The sequence below is a fragment of the Bombus huntii genome, chromosome 18 (assembly GCF_024542735.1).
Source record: "Bombus huntii isolate Logan2020A chromosome 18, iyBomHunt1.1, whole genome shotgun sequence".
Lineage (NCBI taxonomy): Eukaryota > Metazoa > Arthropoda > Insecta > Hymenoptera > Apidae > Bombus > Bombus huntii.
Window position 1 is genome coordinate 4042775 of NC_066255.1, and position 13881 is coordinate 4056655.

Genomic DNA, 13881 nt, shown 5'->3' on the forward strand with positions numbered 1-13881 from the left:
GAAATGGCCTTAAATCAAAAGAGGAACGACTGTTCGCCGGCAATTGACCGCGTCGACGTAACGCACAGACCATAAATCGAGCGAATTGGCACTGTCAAAGGGAAAAAGTTTCGCTTTCGAGGCCACGTTCCTTTTAAAATTGAGCCAAGACGTCCGCTTTGCGGAGAGATACAAAGATCTATGGCCTATCGAGAAAAAGCTAACTCGTGTGATCTCGATGCTTTGTCTTTTTTGCTTTAAAAATGTTTCGTCGTTGCGTAAATTTCGCGTTGATTCGAAGAATAAGGAAGCGGATCCGGCGAAATGTTTTCAAACGAAGAAGGAATTACGTAAAAATATAGTTTCAGCTAGAGCGAAACTGCATCGATCGAATCGCAAACTTTAGACGGCAGAGGGTAGCGCGACCCCTTGTTTCATTCGTTCGTTTGTCCGTTCTCGCCCGCGTGTGTCTCCTGAAAGGAAAAAGGGGGAAAGAAAACAAAATGTGCGAGTTTATCAAACGAGTGCGATGAAACTCGCACGAGAGCCAACGAATAAAACCATCCATGTTCGAGCTTCGAGATTTTATTTTAATCTCCCCAATGTGTGTGTAGCAAGACACTGTAACAGTATTTATAATAATTAACACGCTCGCGCGTCGCCGCCGCGACAACAAAGATTGCGGTGTAATATTCGATTCTTTCCCATTTTTTTTTCTCTTTTTTTTCCATTTTATAATTCAGTCTGAGATTCGATTATTGCTATTTTCGTCATTTTTTCTCCTGTGTTTTCATTCAATTCAACAAACATATTTCACTGTATTTGTTTCCTCTGTTTTACGATTTTTTTTTTTCTTTATTTCATTCGTTAAGATTTTTTATTTTTTCCCGTCACCTCTTCCGCCATCCATCTCCAGGTATCTTCGTCCTGTCGATCATTACGCGCGCGTTGAACGAAATTTTGAGAGGGATTCTCAATTTTCTTGCTGCGTTTCAGAAGAGACGGCAACGATTCTTTTTTTTTTTTTTTTTCTTTTAAATATATAGATTACCGTGAGAGTTTACGTGTGTTACATGTGTGGTATGTAATGTACTTCTTCTTTCTTCTTCTTCTTCCTCGTGTGACCATGTGTATATAATACGTATATACATACATAGTTTGTTACAAGGCACAGGTAGCTTACACACTTGTCATTCGCTGAGCATCTCTCTCTCTCTCTCTCTCTCTCTCTCTCTCTCTCTCTCTTTCTCTCTTGCCGATACATGCTTGTCTTTTTCGCGTCTGTTTCGCTTCACTCTCTCGCAAACTCGCTTCGCACGCATGCCTCGTTCATGCAGTATTGCTTTTCTGTCATTCATCCAACAGAGACTACAGTAACTCTGTTTCCTCTTTACGCTTTTATCTTTCTTCTTATCGGTTATTTTATTTAATTTATTTCTTTTTTTCTGCGGAACGACACTGGGGACGATCGGAGCACGATCCGAATTCTCGTTGAACCTCGTGAATAGATCTCGCAAATATAGAAACAGCGATGGCGAATTTCGATTTCTCGCTCGTCTACTTTCCGTTTTTCTTCGACGCCGATAGCGGAGCTGGACATCCCACAAATTACCACTGGCAGGAGGACGAGATCGCGTGACGATCTTTAACGATCGTGCTCGATTACATCGGGCCGTGTCGCTTCGTCGATTCGACGTGATTGCACATTGTACAATTTGCAACGCGCGGTGCGTCGGAAAGTTAGAATCGAGGAGGGTGGTCAAAACTAAATTCCGATCGGCCGGCTCGATCCGTCTATTCTACGCTTGACTCGTCAAATTGAATCGTTCGACGCAATTAAACCTCGCGCAGCTAATGATCGATGGTTCGTGCTCATCGTTGAATCGCACGCGTCGTAGGTGACGAAATTGCGAAGTGGCGATAAGTGCGCAACTCGCGACGCATCGAACATTAAGCAACCACGCGAAAAATCCTGGATGCTCCGGCGTTCTCTTAACCCGGCCATTTCCGGTCCATCGAACGATTTCGAGTTGATAAATTTCGGTTGAAGCGGCACGCCAGTATCGCTACTCGGAGCGTGTAACGTTCAATAAGCCACGCCAAGTTCGTTTCTGATTTCGCAAAATCACCGCGATTGCGCTAAAATAGCTACGTTATCACGGTTACGACAAGAACAGATAATCGAACGTCAAAGTTACGTAATTCTTTGTTTTGCGCCCGATGTACGTAAGTTACCGATACGAACGGGTAGGATCGGTTGTTTCCATGCGGGAGAAAATCGTAATAAATAAATAAGAGAAACGCTGTTTGCACGGGTGAACGTTCGCGAACTGCTGTCGCTCTATCGACTCCGTTCGTCCGTTGTCCTGGCAGCTTTTATCCCCGATCACATCCGACACGTGTCAGCCAGAGAATCGACATTCTATTAACTGTTCCAGCGATGTATGCTTTTCTCAGAGGCCGCTATTTTTACGCGGTATGTTGGAAAATCATTCGCTCGGCTGCCGGCGTAAAACTGCCGGCAGCAATGTCCTTGATCGCTTGCCCCACTAAATAAGGAGAATCATCTTTTTCATTGGTTGCTGACCGTGACCTGGTGCACAGAAACGAACGGTTCATGAATCACACTTTGCGAGAGTGACTGCGCTCCTCCTCGTTTCGTCTACAGATTGCTTACGCGTGTACTCGCCATCATCCATCCGATTAACCAACCAGACCGACCGTTTTAGAATTTTCCAAATATTTGAAATTTAAATATGTAATTTTTGTAAAAGTTCGTGCGAAACTTCGATCTACGAATTTCACTGATAATTTAAATGTAAATTCGAGATATATTAAAACGTTGACGATGCACCTACCGTCCCCGGGTCGCCGATCAAGCAAGGATCGATCCTCTAATTTAAAATCGAATCGGCATACAGTTTTTCCTCCTCTTTCTCTTTCGTCTCGTCATTGCCCCGCGGTTCCATCGTTCGCTAAACACGCAACGCGTCGCGCACCCGGCACTTCCCACGAGACCAAAAATTATACACACGGTATGCGATCATATATGTATGTATATCTATATACATGCGTATCGTAAAGTGTGCGCAAACGTACGCAATAAGGACTGTCGGCATGGGCCTGGTTACGCTCGGTTGGAGCTTCTTCGTAAAAGGGCGAACGTTCGAGTGGGTCGACTCTTTCGACGAAGAACGAAGAAAAGAAATTCCGCCGAAGTAATCGATGCGTCTCTCGAATCGATCACTCAAGAGGCGTGCGTATCGTTCGTCGCGCGAGGAATTCAAAGAATTGATCGTATAGGCTGAAGTTACTGTAACACCGATAATAATTATTTATTGAAAATTAAAGTAACAAAGTATTAGAAACTCTGAAGCGGTATGCTTTGTCCGTATTATAAAATATTGCCTCCTTCGTCCAGGTATTCTTCCGTCTACCCTCGGACTTTGTCCTTTATATCGTAGTTGAATCGTGACTCTTCTCACTCTCTCCCGCTCTCTCGCTCTCGATCGCTTTCTCTCCCTCTCTGTTTCTCGTGAACGCACACTCACTCTTATATTGCTCCATATGTACCCTCGCCGCGAAAAAGTATTCTCGTCGTTGTTCGATGATCGGCCGCTGACGTTTCGTTCGAAGGATGGAAACGACGGGCCGCGATGATTCGATAAAAAGGTTCGATCGCTCGTCGAGGGATGATTGTCCCTTGATTGAAAACGTCCTCGGTTCGCTGGAGCGTACGCGGAGAGAAGTTTCGGCCAGGGGTGCACACGCTCGTCCCCATATGGCACGCGATGCCTTTCTAATCTTCGAGCGACGGTTTCGAATCGGCCCGGATGCGTCACGCGGGATCATTAAGGGTTGCCTATTGCTGTTAGAGCAAACGATAAGGGGCTGAAACTCGACCGAATTGAACGCCGATCGTACAAAAAGACGCGCTCGAGATTACCTCGTTAGCGGAGAGCTCGTTAAATCGCCATTTAATAAAATCGCACGTGTCGAACTAGGAGAATCAAAAGACGTTAGAAATCTCGGAAAATCACGCCGCCTTGGCCAACCAGCAATTACGTTTCTCGCTGAATTTTATGCCGCGAAACGTTCGAACTCTGTGCTAATTTAGCGCGCGAGTAAACCGCGGCAAACCGTTTCGCGCGCCGGCAAACGTCTGCAAACGTGCCTGCATTCCTGAAAGACACGCCGCTCGCAGGTCCGGCTTTGTACGATCTATAGAAGAAGATTCAAGAACGAGCGTATAATCCACTGTATGAGAATAATAAACTGCAGTAGAGCACCCGTACCGACGCGGAAGTAATCCGATAATCCCATTAGACGGGTTTCCATAAAATCGTTAACCGACATCCAGGCCGCGTAAACGTGTCCTGTTTCTGACTGTGACGTTGCTTTTCCCCTGGATTCCCTCGACAGCCAGCTCATCTTTATCCCGTAGTTTTGCTCGCCATTTCCTTTCCTCTTTCTTTTCTTCCTCTCTCGACCGACTAATTTCGTTCTCCCGTCCTACCCGTCGGTTTTTTTTTCCACCGTAATTAAACTTTTTTGTTCGCAGACAGTGGGGCACGTTGGCGCGTCAAAGCGGTCGACCTCGAAAATGAACGCGTAAGAAAATTATACCGTTCGTTTACTCTCGTTATCCACGCTTTAAATTCGATCGCTTTTCGAATCGTTCCCCTCGATCGGTCAAGCCAAATTAATTCGCGATGCTCCGTTGGAAATTTCAATGGAAAAGACGACGACGACGACGACGACGACGACGACGACGACGACGACGACGACGACGATGATTCCGGACGAATCGAAAAACGCGGAGAGTAAGCGCGAAGTCGAAATCTCGTCGAAAGCGAACTCTGGCGATGGTACACACGAGCGCTCACAGCCGCTTGTCCGCGTACGCGCGTTCAGGGGGATGGGAAAGGGAGCAGTTTGTGCAAGCAATTTTCTGTTTCTCATTACCGACTGCATTAGCGGAATATTCGCGTACGATATTAGGACCCAATGTAAATTAACCGGATTAAATGCATCGGCCGATTGCATCAATCTCATTAAGCGGAGCGCGTGTTTGACGAGAGGCCGGGTGGCGCGAACCTAGGCGGTCGGTCAGTAACGATGTTTGAGGATGCTCTGATAATTATCAAATCCCTCGGCGTTGTTTGTGTCGGGCAAATCGAAAATAATAACAAACTTCTAACTATCATTCGCGAATACGTCCCTCCTACCCGCGGTTAAACGCCACTATCTATCGCTATCGATTCGACGATTTGCCGAATCTCCGACCTTTTCGTTTTCTTATCGAAGGTCCGCGGTTTTGTCCTAACAGCGAATTCGTGTGATTCTGATTGATCGTTGAATGGGTGACGTGCGGCAGGACGCGGCAACCCGTTCGCTGGGTCCGAGACTCGTAGAATTTCGATCGTCGAGGTTCTCCGCTAAGGCTCCGCGCCTCGAATCGTCCCGATATTTCGCCGCCGAGAGTAACATTTGACTTTCAGCACGATAACCGTAGTTGAAGTATTCGCGTGGAACGGAAGTAGTCTATAAACTCGAGCTGTCGAAAAAAGCTGTTCGGATATTTATGCGGACCCGGTAGCCGAGCGATTCGAGTAACCGACGCTTCGTTAGATTAGTAGAAATCCTTGCCGCGCCCCTGCTCACTTCTCTCTCTCTCTCTCTCTCTTTTTGAGACTCGTTCTTATCGATTTGAAACATCTTTTACGCACGCTCCAGACAGAATTGGCATTCGAGACTGTTCGCAAGAAGTGCACGCGCGACAGACGCGAGATGGGTGATCGAAAAACGTGCTCGGGGAAAGAAAAAGGTTGTTTTGTTCGCGCTTCGACCGCGGGGCACCTCTGATTGCTGTCACAATGAGCTTATTACCCCTATGAAGCTAGAGTAATCCTTAATCGCTATGTTTTTCACCTTAAGGTTATGCTAAATACGTTGCATCTTCTTAGGTACAGTACGGCATCTAAGGTGCTAATCGTTAAAAGTCCTAAACCACTAAGTATTCTACTCGTCTGGTGAGCAAACGAACAAAAACGTGTAAAATAGAGCGAACGAAACAGAAAAAAGAAAAGAAAAAAAAAAAAAAAGAAAAACGCCTCGTGACTCGCTAATCCGCGATTTTCTGTGCGCAACGACGGTAAGTAACTTGTCAGGAAGGTACTTGCCGAGAAGCCTAACGAAAGTCGATCGATCTTTCTCTCGCGAGAACCCTGAAAAGGAGAGCGTCTTTCACTCGATTAAATGAACGCCTCTGAGAGAAGGAGCCTTTGATCCACCGCATTTTTCCGCATGTCGCGCGGGCATTTTTTCCACGCTTCGATATTTTCTTCCCGACGAAAAAGCACGTCGACAGCCCTCTTTTTCCTCTATATAGTTACGTACTACTCTGTTCATATCTAAAAGAACGTTTTTTCGCACGACGCCGAGCCTTTGCGACGCAACCTGTACGATATTCCGAAATACCTATGTTTCATCTCGAGAGATCAGGGGAGTGGAGGATCTCTCGACGAGGTGCAACTGAACGAAAAATGCCGATAAAAAATGAGACATGCATTTAGAATAGCGGAGTCCGCGTGGCCACAGATATATTTACAGACGCGAAATTTTCAGGGATCAGAGGCTCGTCCTCGTCCGCGTCGCAAAAATGAGCACGAAGAAAAATTTAACGGCGTGAAAACTACGTGTACCGCGATTGGAAAAGTGGTAAAATAGCGATTGGCTTTTCTTATGTTTCATTCTCTTTCTCTATTCACCTTCTTTCTTTCTTATCTTTTTTTTTTTTTTTTGCTTCTTTTTTAACTTTTTTCTCGCTTTGTTTTGTGTCCGTTTTCTATTGTTGCGTACTCTTCTATCGTGCCTCATTGCTCGTATTTCCCTTTTCGTTTCCTCTCGTCACTCGGTTCGGGTTAATTATTACAAAGATGCTTGTACAATAATATAATATAGACTCTATATTAGTTACAATAATATCGTAGCGTCCTACCTCGCGATCGATCGGTCCGTATCCACTTGCGTCTCCCTTTTCTCTCCGTTTTCGGTCGCTGTCGCGAAAATCCGTTCGGACAAACCAATATAATAGAAGATCTCTGGCATAACGCGATGGTACAGTTTTCTCGTGAAACGCAACATCTCTTGTCTACACGATCGAGCCGTTGCGTGACTTTATTGCTTATTGCTTACGTTAACGCGGGCGCTGTCGGGCTCTTGGAAAAATTCCTTCGTCTCCAGACTTTTAAATAAACCCGGCCGTTCCTCGAAATCCTTCCGGCATACCGGAAATGATATCGTTTGCGATGTTTACGCGCGATCGAGAATCGCGAACGCGGACCAATTCGATGATCGCGCACGATATTCCGATTCTTTCGACATTTGTCATGGTAAATTTCATTTCGATTCGCAAGATCAACGTCATAGCTCTCGGAGTTTCCAGTTCTTTAATAAAATATCCCATCGACTCCTTTTTTTTTCCCCCTCGGCGCGATAAGGGTCGAACAAGTGGCCAATTTGTCTCACGCTATATTCCACGTTTCACCTTCTCGATCTCCGTTTGCATCGATAAACTACCGCGGGGATATCCGCCTTGGAACTTTTACCAACAGGAATTTTTCCACGAGACCCATCGACGCTCGACAAAGAAAAATAAACATCACCAAGATCGTAACGAGAAAGAATCAGTGTCGCCAGAAGAAAAGAACGAATAATCCGGAGCAAACGCACGAATGAGAGGGGAACGTTCCCGATTGCGAGTCGGTATAACGGACCGGAAAATCCATCACAGTTACAATTTTACACTTTACACGTTCGGCCGTTTGTCTACCGATATTCTCCCCTCTCGAGAATGATCCTTCGTATTGTTCGGAAAGCTTAACGAATCCTCGTTCGAAGTAAACCTAATTTTCGCGTAGTAACCCGATCTCTGTTCGTAATTAACGAGAAAAGAAAGTGGCATTTATAGAAATCGATTAACGTTCGAAACATTAAAACGTAGCGTGTTCGAGGAACGCTGATATTCTGCAAGTGGCGATCAAATAAATTTTACGGCGCTTTGAAATTGCCTATCGTTGTTCACCGCCCCGATGCGATGGAAGTTAATTGAATCGTCGAAATAGTGATGTTCTCGAAATACCAGAAATATTTGGATTAAATTTATCATCGGGCACGACGTTTCTGTTTAGCCATGCAGAATACATTGCGATCGTTGAAGTTATACGCAAATAGTTTCGGGTTAATACGCAATTGATACGATAAATTATTAGCGGGCAGGATATAGATTATTTCGGTGCAAGATGATTTATTATTCAAAGATTTTTCACAAAAATAAAATTTCGGCTGGGCGGACCCTGATTCTTTCCTCGTGTCTCTCGTTCCTCTCCGCTTTTTAGCCCATTGGCGCATCAGATAATCCTACTACACGATAGATTGTATTGCGTTAATTACTTCATTAACACCTTTTAACACTGTTTGCTACGCGCGTGTATCGGTGTCAATCACGTTTCACTCTTCGCGATCATTCTAACAGATCGAACGTTTTACTCGGCGAATAATATTCGGTGCGATAATAAATTCGTAGCATCGATCATTGTGTCCGGCTCTCTAAACATCGTGGACGAGCGACGCGTGCTTTTTTTTTTTTTTTGTTTTGTATCGTACAATAGAAAAATAACGCAGTTAACTCGGAAGCTTTGAAATATGTTTTTCCCCTTCGGTCGGTTATTAATACAGCTAGCGGCTATTACAGCTATTATATAATAGTTACGCTATACATTCAGCTATAACACGGCTAATAGCCCTTTGTAGCTATTATATAACAGCTACAATGCAATCAACCTTTAATACATCTACTAATATTTCGTGTGGTAATTGAATTCTGCCGCGAGCTTTCTCGATTGGCCCAAAATCTGTTAACGGATGCGGAATCTTCCGTGCCGTTCGAACATTGTACTTCTCGGTGAAATGAAACTTCAAAATGGTACGTCTTTGTTTTTATCGTATAATTTAATCTATAGCGCTCAAATTGTTCTAAAAAACGATGCGTTGCTACGATCGAAAAGTCGATGGCGCTTTAGTAACAACGATCCACGATGTTTCGAGATACAGGTGCACTCCTGTTTTCTTCGTGCCGGCTTCTATTCTTCGAACTGGTAATACAAAATACACGGTACACCCACTTACAGTACTCTGTAGGATCGTGGAAAGAAAGGAGCAGCCGGGTGTGAAAAATATTTGCCGAGTAACCTGTTCCCCTTCACGCCTTATTAAAGCTATTCTCTATGTAGTTTCTACCTTAAATGATAACGACCTCTGCCGGTCGATCGTCTTACTAACTAAAACGTGATGTTGCTTTCTTCTCTCTTCGGTATCGTTGCGGGCCGGCAATCGATCCCGTTCTCATCGCTCGTCACCTTTCGCTAAAGAATCCGATCGATCGTGCGCCGTGATCTCGCTCGTGATATGGTCTAACCATAAAAACTTGTGTAATTACTTTGTTATCTTTACCCGATTTTTAATTAGCTAGTGCCTACGAGCTACATCGGTAAAAAACCTACTGGCCAGGGGAAATTCGCGTTCGATCTTCACGACCCTTCACCCTCGCTCTCCTTACATCGTTCCTCTCGAAGGAACAAGCGGCTTCCTTTCCCGTCGTTGAGAAAAAAATTTCCTTCGAAAAGTAATACCCTTTCCTTCCTTCTTTCCTTCCTTCCTTCCTTCCTTCCTTCCTTCCTTCCTTCCTTCCTTCCTTCCTTCCTTCCTTCCTTCCTTCCTCTTTCCCTTCCGTCACTAAACCGTTCATCTTGATCGGATCCGTCTCCTTCCCAAACGATGTTCCGCCCTCTTTTCTTGTCTACTTGATTTTCCTTCTGGTCTGGAGGAGCACCTCTCATACGGAAGAAATCAGAGTTTTGCCTCTTGTCTCTTTATTATAGGCGACTTTATTTTTCGTTCCTCGAGATCGAATCGAATCAGGGACCGGCACTGTTAGCTAGGACGAACCTCGATATCTTTCCTCGTCTCTCGTTGCGCGAAAAAATTTTGATGGTCGTGCGAGCACGAATTTCTCCCGACGAATCAGAGAGGCTAGCAAGAGCTACGGACACGAGCGTTCGAAGCCAAAGTATCGATTGTGCCATTTTCTCTTTCAGTTTCTTCTTTCTCGTTGGCCCGGACGCTCGACCGATCTTGTTCGGTGATTCGCGCCAAAGGCGATTATATATAATATATATATATATATATATATGTATATTATATATGTATAATATATAATATATATATATTTTCTTTTTATACACGTGTACCACCTCGTTTCGTCACCCACACGGTGTCCAGTAACGCAGATTACAAACGTTGAGTTTTAACGGTCGCGAGATCGTCGTCCGTTCGATTAGAATCACCTGTATATCGCGACGACCGCCGTCAGGCTGACGATCATCAGGTACGTCGATCGAGTAACAAAGCCCCTGTTCTCTTCCATGCACTGACCTGCAAGCACAAAATCACGTTTGTTCTTAGGCTGGATCGGACCAAGGTAAGGATTAGGTAAACATCGATGGGCTAAAGCGACGCCGCCGCTTAATTCGACGTTTATCAACGAGATGTCACGGTACATTTGTCAGGCGAAGTCGTCTACGTGTCGCAGTAAATTATGCATGGCTGTCGCGCACCATCTGGCTATTAGAATGCGCTGGATGACAATCGCTGACGCGACGATTTTGATTGGACGTTGCAGTCTGTCGCGCTGTCAAACTGCATTCCGTGCCGCGTAAGAAAATTCGCATCTCACGCCACTTCTTCTCTCATGGACAGCTGCGATAACTTTCCTCGAAGACGCGTCGAATCTCGCATCGATGCAACGTAACCTTGATGTTTCTCCCGAAGGTACGAAATAAGGATACCACCGTTTCGAAACTTCGCGAAGTATTTGGGAAGCAAATCGGTAGGTCTTTCAATAAGCTTGGCGAAGTCTGAGGTGAAAAGGCGTAGCAAACAAAGCAACGACGGGGCAACGAAACTGAAGGATCCTCCGTCGAGTGACAAGATAACGGTTCAAGTTCCGAGGATGCTTCAACCTGAAGCACGCAGATGAGCGCTACACAATCTGATAACGTCGAACAAATAAGGGAACGATGCCGTAAGCAAGGACGACGTAAAGCGACTTCGCGTCCGTATTTTTCATTAATGAAGCTTCCGAATGATCGTATCTTTCGGAAGATTAATTGTTAAATAGCAACGATGTTGAGTTATATAAACGCGAAAAATTGCGAAAGCATAGAAAATAGCATCTTACGGTGTCAAAGAACGAAGTCCTAGGAAAAGATAGAATCTAGAGAAGAACGAGTGCCACGAAAGTGGCCTAATTTCTTTGACAATGCTCTTCCGTTCCCCAACGGAGGGGGGGGGGGAGAGGAGGAGCAGCCTCTAAATCTCGAGACAAAGTGCTCGAACGAAGGAAGATTCGCGGAGCGGCGGTAGTTGCGGAACAAAACTGTTAGGTTCATTGCAGCGGAGACGCGTCCTCGGCAAGGCAGAACGGAGACCTTAAGGATCCTCAAGAGTGAAGTGCCGAAGGAAAGGAGGAGGTACTCACCGGTACTGGTAGCATTGAAGGCCAACATAGGTGGGGGCGGCGGAATTCCCCTCTGGCAGGCGACCTCGCTGGCAGTCAAACTGACAACTCCGCCGCTCTCTTTGTACATGAAGCACAATCTTCGACTGTTTCTGTACGGCTGGGGCCTGTTGTTCTCGCTGGACCAGCTCGTGCCAGGTGCCAGTTGGGTGGCGATCACGAATTGGGTGCCCTCCGCGTCGAACCACCTACCGTGGCAGGAGTACGCTGCGAAAGAGAAGGCAAAGGCTTCTTTATCCCTGCCGCTCTAACGGAACGAACTTGCAGAATAATGGTGGGAGGTATTTCGAGTCGCTCGTTAACCGTCGAGTGCCATTATCCTTTAAACAAACTCCGACAACTTTGGAAGTTGAACGTCGACGAATAGAGAAGCTACGGATAGTAAAGCTGAAAGATCTTGCTACAATAACTGCACGGACGAATCTATACGCGAGTCGTATTATCGATGCAATTTTAATTATCAGTGAGCTCAGCGACCCCGCTCAGATCGGTGGTACTTTCCAACGAAATTTAAATAACGTTTTATTGCCAAGCCGTGAAAACAGAAATGATCGAATTTCTGTCAAATTGAAATTTTCACTCACCGATCGCGTTGTCTTCGACGCAGTCCGTCTGAAATTCCATTCTGTCCGCGGTAGAACATCCTATGGTTATGGTAGTAACCTCGGAGCTGCATCTAGAGATATCTTCTTCTCTCTTCTCCCTTTTCTCGAAAGATCCGTTGCTAGGATTCAGCTGCTCGACGTTTCTCCTCGTTCTCGCCAGCAGGCTCGACGTCATCTCTCTGCCTGACCTCTTTTTTGGCAGGTTAGCGGTGTCCGGGTAATCGCCGAAATAATCACCCTGAATCTCGAGCATGCTCGAGCCATCCGTATCGTCGAAATCGGTTGCCCAGAATTGCCTGATTCGTGCGAAATCGTCTGCGTCTACCCGGAAGTCCTCCATCTTTGGGCTTCTTCTTGATCTATTGCTCGTTCGCTGGATACTAATAGCTGAACGTTTGGCAAGATCGTGCGTTCTTCTGAGTTTCGACCTCGACACGCTTTCGGTCGATCGCTGGTCCTCCGATCTTCTCATCTTGGATCTAGCGTGGTCGCGCAGCAGGTCCTCGATATCCAAAGTTCGCTTGGACGACACCTCCTCGAGGCTGTGATCGCGATGGTTTCTGTTGTTGCGATTCGATCTGGCTCGCCTGCCCATTCGCTCATGGACGAGGTATTCGTTGTTCGCCCTTCGTTTCTCCACGTCGAAATCGAGCTTCCGGCCGCGTCGATCTTCCTGGGTTCGTTCCTGGGCGTGCCGAACTTTTTCTCTGTCACGCCTGACGCCCTCCTGGTGTTGGTTCCTCCGGCTTTCACGGATGTTCCGTTGGTTCCGGTTCACCCCCGTCACCGTAAATTTGCCCAAGTACGGGCACGTACGTGGCTCCGGGGAACTGGCTGAAATTTTCAGAAAATCGTTCCGTGAGAAACGAGAAAATTCTTTTCCAGAATCCTTGCGGCTGTTCCATTAGAATACCGTTTATTTTCGTCCGTTCCCACCACAGTCCCTAGGCACGTCTTTGCGATCGATTCTACCGACACGTTATGAGAGCGAGACGTTTCGAAAGTTCTTAAAAAGTATCGAGTGAAAAGAATTTTACGCATTAGCAGTTGAGTGTACTTTGTAATTTTCTATAGAAGAAATGGGAAATATCGACGAAAAGGAGGTGGGGGGAGGGGATACTTTGTCGAAATGCCAAACGTGTTCCGAATCGATTAGGACCTTTTCCTAACGCCGCCGACCCGGCATCTCGATAAACCAGCTGTCTATAAACTTTCTCTGCAAGATCCCCTAAGCAGAGAGACACCGGCAAAGTTACCGAGAAACATCGCAACCGGAGATCAGCTGAATTACAAATTACCTGGTTCACGTACACCGAAAGCAATCAACAAGAAACTTTCGATGGGGGTCTATCGATCTTCCCTAACGACGCCTTCTTGCCGAAAGATCGATCGGATCGGCCAACTGTGAAACACCTCCAAAACACACTGATTCGGGTCAGAATTCGAGGCGACCCTTCTTGCATCGATCGATTAACCTCTCGAAATATCCAGTCGTCGACAAGAAAGATGACAAAGAGTAAGTCGTCGGATAGATAGGACGGAACACGCTATTATACAGAGTGGCAAAAATCGCGAAGCGAGCAAGAGGAGCGCATTATGGCTTTAATGGAAGCTCGTTAGATAGCGAGAAGGAGAAAGAAAGGAATTGCAGGGATTCGT

The 13881-nt window shown here is 45.9% G+C and overlaps 1 protein-coding gene across 11 annotated transcripts in view; it reads right to left on the bottom strand.

The window, feature by feature from the left end:
- Positions 1–548: 548 nt before the first annotated feature.
- Positions 549–13881, bottom strand: part of LOC126875473 (uncharacterized) — a 259178-nt gene continuing 245845 nt past the window's right edge. For all 11 annotated transcript variants that reach the window (XM_050638405.1, XM_050638401.1, XM_050638396.1 and 8 more), the window contains 3 exons: positions 12202–13056; positions 11579–11824; positions 549–10473 (listed from right to left, as the gene is read on the bottom strand). In XM_050638405.1, the coding sequence (XP_050494362.1) occupies positions 10382–10473; positions 11579–11824; positions 12202–13056 (1193 nt within the window). In that variant the 3' untranslated portion in view covers positions 549–10381. The remainder of the gene's footprint in view (positions 10474–11578; positions 11825–12201; positions 13057–13881) is intronic.